Here is a 6,552-nt window from a genome sequence, read left to right on the forward strand (position 1 = left end):
ATAAATGCCTGATAATAACTGTTCTTTAGGAAAACAAGCACAATCTGAAGGGCAAAGTGGTACCCTGAGACAATGATACACTCAGCAATGATTAGGGACATTCCAGGGGCAAAGTGAGTCTGTAGAGAAAGGAATCACGGCAAAGAAGTCAACTCTTCCCCATGTGGAATTGACCTTCTTCTGCCCATACTGAAGGATATTGACTTTAAGTTATTAGCGGAGCTAGAAGGAGCTTCAGTAGGCATTCTGCAGAGCGATATCCACACATAAAGTACAGGACCTAGGGACAATGGAAGCCTAAGGACAGGGTTTAGATCCCTGAGGAAGACCTTCAGAAAATCCAATTTGTCAGGATTCTGGGAAGGCTTTAGTTGGGTGGGGTGTTAGAGAACAGAAGGATGTTAAAACAGGAATTCAAGAAAGAAAAAATACAGATGCTGTTCAGACTAATATATGGCAGAGGCACAGAATTAGTTATTTCATCATATTAACATACAAGGGACCAAAGAAGAAATTCTGGAGAACCATGGTACCCAGGACACTTCACAGTGACTCTCTGGTACTGCAGCCTGGTGACCCAAACAGTAAATGCTTCTCTAGGACATTGAGGAGATTAGAGTTATTTGCAGAGAATGAGTGTTACAAAACATGGAAAACAATACAACTAAGCCTTCATGGCATTATATTGCTGCAGGTGTGAGAATGATTTGCTGATATGCTGTTCTGACAGAGGAGGAAATAAAAATTTTACACAGGTACGTTCCTGCCTATTGACCTTTATGGATCTCCTCCTCTGCACTGGGGAGTGAGGACACATGACAGCTGCCCTAATCTCAGGGGACTGGGAGATCCTCGTGGCATTTTCTATTTACTTTAAAATTGGCTGTGTACCAGTAGTGGATATGAAACATCAGATAATATTTTCTGTGAACCACAGTCTAAAGACCAAGGTAAAGCAGAGCCCAGGGAAATGAAGCCCAGTGCAATCACTTCTACATCAGATCACTGATGATGCAGTAAAAGTTAAAAGATGTGCTTTTACTGATTGGCTTGGCTACTTTCCTCTATGCAGCTTATTTGGCATTATTTTTATATCCTAAACCTAAGATTTAGAGTTTACGATTTACTACCATACCTGAGGACAGTGATGAAAAATAATTCTGCAATAACATTCATCCTACTTGGATTAACAGATGACCCACGACTACAGGTTTTTCTTTCAGTATTTCTGTTTCTCACCTATATTTTCAGTGTTGCTGGAAATCTCATCATTGTGCTCCTCACTCTGGTGAATCCTCACCTTAAAACACCCATGTACTTTTTCCTTCGGAATTTCTCCATCTTAGAAATAATATTTACAACTGTCTGTGTTCCTCGATTCCTGTATAGCCTGACAACTGGGGACAGAAGGGTTACCTATAATGCTTGCATCATCCAATTATTTTTTGTCTTCCTCACTGGGGCAGCAGAATATTTTCTTCTAACTGCCATGTCCTATGACCGCTACGTGGCCATCTGCAAGCCCCTGTACTACACCACCATCATGAGTGACAGGGTTTGCACCATTCTTGTCCTTTTGTGTTGGCTGATTGGGTTAATTGTCATACTCCCTCCGCTTAGCCTAGGAGTTGAGCTGGATTTCTGTAACTCTAATCTCATTGACCATTTTGGCTGTGATGCATCTCCACTTCTGATGATTGCATGCTCAGACACTCAATTTATAGAGCAGCTTGCCCTTGTCATGGCTGTGCTGACCCTTATTTTCACATTAGTCTGTGTAGCTGTGTCCTACACATACATCATCAAGACTATTTTAAGACTCCCTTCATCTCAGCAAAGAAAAAAGGCTTTCTCCACCTGTTCTTCCCACATGATTGTAGTTTCCATCACCTATGGAAGTAGCATCTTCATCTATATGAAACCAGCAAAGGAAGGTGTGGCCATGAATAAGGTGGTGTCATTGCTCAACACGTCAGTCATCCCTCTGATGAACCCTTTCATTTATACTCTGCGGAACAAGCAAGTCAAACAAGTCTTCAAGGACTCAATAAAAAAGATGGCATTTCTTTCAAGGAGTGAGGAAACCTAAAAGATGTTAAAAATTAAAAATATATACATAAAAATGTTTTATTTTTTACTATGTGTTCTAATTCCAGTAAACAGTACAGTACTGAAATTATAGTCTGATTAACCACCGAAGTTTCTTTGCATGAATCATAGACCACAGACTTAAGAAATCATTATGGACTTAATTTAAAAAAAACCTTCTTTTGTAATGGTTTCCTTTCCTAATTGAGCATAAATAAAGATTTTCAGAAGGTCCAAACATCACCTCATCATTCTTATGTCTGAAACACAAAAAGGCAGTAAAAATTTAGGTCATATTTTTGTCCATTCATTTTTTAAAATTCATTGCCTGTTAGGGCTTGTCAATTATCTCAACATTCCTTCCTGGTCTTGCATTAACTGTGTCAAGAAGAAAGGGTAAATGTAATTTCTTATTTTTTGTAATGCAAACCACCCTGCTATAGACTAAGTTGGAACTATTGTATTACAGTAAATTGTTATCAAAGTGGAAGTTTCTTAGTGTTCTTATTTTATTTTTGGCTTTACAGCCCATTACTTTTTTCTAGTTTATTGAAACATAATTGATGTATAACATTGTATAAGTTTAAGGTGTGCAACATAATTATTTGATACATGTGCATAATGTGAAATGATCACCATAATAAGTTTAGTTAATATCCATCACTCACATAGTAACATTTTTTTCTTGTCATAAGAAATTTTTACAATATTCTTTCTTAGAAAATTTCAAATAAACAATAGAGTGTTGGTAACTATCGTCAACATTATGTACATTACATAGTTGGAACTTATTTGTCTTATAACTGGAAATTTGTACCTTTTTACCACCTTTGCCAGTTTCTCCCACCCTACCTCCTACCTCTGTCAACTGCCAGTCTGTTCTCTGTTCCTTTGCACTTGACTTCTAAAATTTCAGATATAAGTGATATCATTTAGTATTTGTCTTTTGTATGACAAATATCAAATACCCTCAATGTCCTTCCATGTTTTCAAAGATGACAGAATTTCCATCTTTATTGAAGCTGAATAATATTTTTTTCACTTCAGCAAATTTACCCAATTCAGTGTTACTTTTCACATTACCCTGAATCCAAAACTCTTATGACCCAGTCCTGTAGGCATTCCTTAGGTTTTTGTTGGTATAAATTTGCTGTTTTGAAATTCTTTTGGTGTCTCTGTTTCATCCTTCCAGGTCATACTGTGTACCCCAGGCCCTGGAGTCTGTTTGAAACTAAGTTTGGTTACTGGACTCCAAGCAATGATGTTAGGAGTAGGTGGGTCTTGAAAAATGTCAACATTCCCTGCAAGAAAACTACCTCAGAGTAGGTCATTGTAGTTTCTTCAGGCTAGAAGAGATAAAACCCTTGAAACAGGATATAAGTGTCTGCTTCTTTGGGACTTCAATGGAATCTACCTGTTCATTGTGTCCTCTAGTAAACCCTGGAAGCGGTAAATTCAATTTGCATTGAAATTAATTAATCTACAAAATTAGATTTGGGTTGCATTCAAGAAGCCCTATAGGTACAGGAGATACAGTCTTCTTTTAGGGAAGTCATAGTTTTCTGACTTCTTTTTTCATAACTTGAGGTAGGAATTTAGAGTCTTGAGATAATCATGTTTCTTTCTTCAAATTCTCCAGATCCTTAGAAATAACCAACCAAGGTTATGGTTCTTATTTTCCTCAATTCCCACTAAAACACTCCAGGAAAGTAGCTACTTGGTAAAAGCAAACCACAAGGGCAGCACACATTCAAGGGCCAACAAAATGCATCTTCTTACAGGAGGGCTCAAACCGTCATGGGTATTTCTGCAAATTAACACTTACTATGTGCTGGACTCATGTATCAGCTAGACTGCAAGTCTCAGATGGCTTCTCATCTCTAGAAGGCTTTTCCTGCTATTTCTCCCACAAACACTTACCCCAAATAATAATAAATTCCTATTAGGTAGCAGAGAGTGCTACTGGTTTCATTACGTGAGGGACCAAGCATACAAGACTAATAAACAAAAAGTGTTTCAAAAGAAAGCAAAATTTAATCATAACCAAAGAAAGGAAATGTTATAGGAATAATTAAAATTAGAAACACAGCAAGTGAAGATTATTAGTCATTCCAGATATTCTAAAATCTAAAACTTTAGAAAACATTTTAATGTGAAGAAAAGAATATAGGGAGATAATAGGCTCATCCTAAAATGGAGTAACAGGGAGCATATATGTCCCCTCAGCTTAAACCACTAAAAGATGCAGAAAGATATATGAAACCACCCTTTTCCAAATAACTGACATCAGGCAATGAAGGACAGTGATACCTGAGAGATGACTATCTCAGCTTTCCTCTTAGAGACAGTGCAGGCAGGGGGCCCATGGGAAGCCCATCAGTCTGCCAGAGTGGAGAAGGTGCAGGTGATACTATAAGGAGGCTACAGATCACAAGAACAAGTACCAAGACGGGGGGCAGCATGCAGAGGGTGATCTAGAGACAGCACATCATGAACATTTAACTGAGCATATACGTGAAAGGAAATTATCTGATTGAGATAAAAATGACTCCAAAAGAATGCAAAGAACAATATTCTGAGTCCACACAAGAATGGAAACAGTTCATATTCACACCAAACAGAATTTAAAAACTCACTATCTCCTGAGTATGATTCAGAAAGATTTGCTTAGTTTAGAGGAAAGAAATCACTAGTCTAAACCCTGCTTGGATCCAGTCTAACACAGACTAACACAGAAACTGAAAGGGCAGAACTGTTTCCAAGTGATGTAAATGATGCCAGAACAAGCCTAAAAAACCCTTACAGGGACAGAAATACATATGATCTTCAAGAAGGTAATTTCATACTGCCTGACATAGTGAAAATTCACCAGACATGCAAAGCAGCAGCAAAATACACCTTTAAAGAGAAGAACAGTCAATACAAATAGACCCAGTATGGCAAAGATGGTAACATTACAATAAAATAGAGCTAAGAATTATCTTCAGTTTAAAAAAGGTAATACTAAAGTGGCATATGAAAAAATAATGAAGTACTTAAACTTTAATTATAACTGTACTCCAGTTGTTGGAGAAAATTGGACATGTTAAGAAAAACATGAAAATTGTTACAAAGATGCAAACTAAACTGAGATGAGAGCTACACCATATAAAAAACTTACTGAATACTTTTAATATCTGTTAGATATTGAAGAATGAAATTTAGTTAATTGGAAGAAATAGCAGTAAAAATTATCTTTATAAAAAGTACCAAGAAAAAATGTTAAAAATTTTAACAAAGCATCAGGGAAATCTAAGAAAAACTCAAGAGGTTTGGTATATTGTATAATGAGGGTCTTCTCAATAAAGGAGAAAGGAGTGACCGAAAAAGTATATGAAGAAATGAGTGAAAGTATTTCAAAATATGGTAAAATTCAAAAAGTAGAAAATATAAATCCAGTGGTCAGAGGTGTTCAACAGACCCTAAGCACAACAAACATGAAGGCACAACAGTTTTTAAATATTGCTTATAACTATTTATAAAGAGAAAATCTTAAAAGTTGCCAAAGAATAAAATATTATTACATAAAAAGAAGAAAATATAAGAATGACAGTATACTTTTCAGCAGACATAATGAAAGCCAGAAGACTGCACAATGACATCTTGAAAGTACAGCAAGGGAATGGCAACCTAGAACGGTATGACCAGCAAAAATATTTTATTTTAATTGAAGGTGAGATAGAGACTTCAAGAAATAGAGAACCTAAAGAAATTCATCACCAGCAGACCTACCCTACAAGGAATACTAAAGGAAGTCTCTTGGATAGAAATTACAAGCAGATAGAAATATGCACCCACCAAAGGAGTCAAGAGCACCAGGAAAGATAATGACCTGGGTAAGTAGGTAAGGTTTTTTCTTATTATGTTAATAAACCAAAGTTATCACTGAGAGTTTAAGGCCAAAATAAAATATTTTGTGGGGTGTTTTACTGTCTTGCATCTTAACTTTTTTATTGTGGTAAAATATATGTAATATTTACCATTTTTACTATATTTAAGTGAACAGTTCAGAGACATTAAGAACATTCACATTAATGTGAAATCATCAACCCTATCTATCTCCAGAACTTTCCATCTTCCTAAACTTAAATTCTGTGCCCATGAAACAGTAACACCCCATTCTCCCCTAATTCAGCTTCTGCCAACCACCATTCTACTTTCCATCTCTATGAATTTGACTATTCCAGCTAGTGGAATCATACAGTATTTTACTTTGTGTCTGGCTTATTTTCACTTAGCATAATGGTTTCATCCATGTTGTAGCATGTGTCAGAATCCCATTCCTTTTTAAGGTTAAATAATACTCCCTTTTACATGTATATCACTTTTTTTTATCCATTCGTCAATGGACATTTGGGTGTTTCCATCTTTCTGGCTATAGTGAATAAAGCTGTGCATATTAGTATACAAAAGCTGGTTCAAGCT

At 36.3% G+C, this 6,552-nt stretch overlaps 1 protein-coding gene across 1 annotated transcript; it reads left to right on the plus strand.

Annotated features, from left to right (window-relative positions):
- The first annotated feature begins 1,138 nt into the window (after nucleotides 1–1,138).
- On the plus strand, nucleotides 1,139–2,089 carry LOC130679290 (olfactory receptor 6C2-like). Its single transcript, XM_057487905.1, has one exon. The coding sequence runs from the start codon at nucleotides 1,148–1,150 to the stop codon at nucleotides 2,087–2,089; it is 942 nt and encodes a 313-aa protein (XP_057343888.1). The 5' UTR covers nucleotides 1,139–1,147.
- Nucleotides 2,090–6,552: the final 4,463 nt, after the last annotated feature.

This window comes from Manis pentadactyla, chromosome 10 (assembly GCF_030020395.1).
Source record: "Manis pentadactyla isolate mManPen7 chromosome 10, mManPen7.hap1, whole genome shotgun sequence".
In the NCBI taxonomy this organism is placed as follows: Eukaryota; Metazoa; Chordata; class Mammalia; order Pholidota; family Manidae; genus Manis; species Manis pentadactyla.

Excerpts from the sequence above, each read along its gene's own strand:
- LOC130679290 (XM_057487905.1), top strand. The coding sequence starts at position 1,148 with ATGAAAAATAATTCTGCAATAACATTCATCCTACTTGGATTAACAGAT.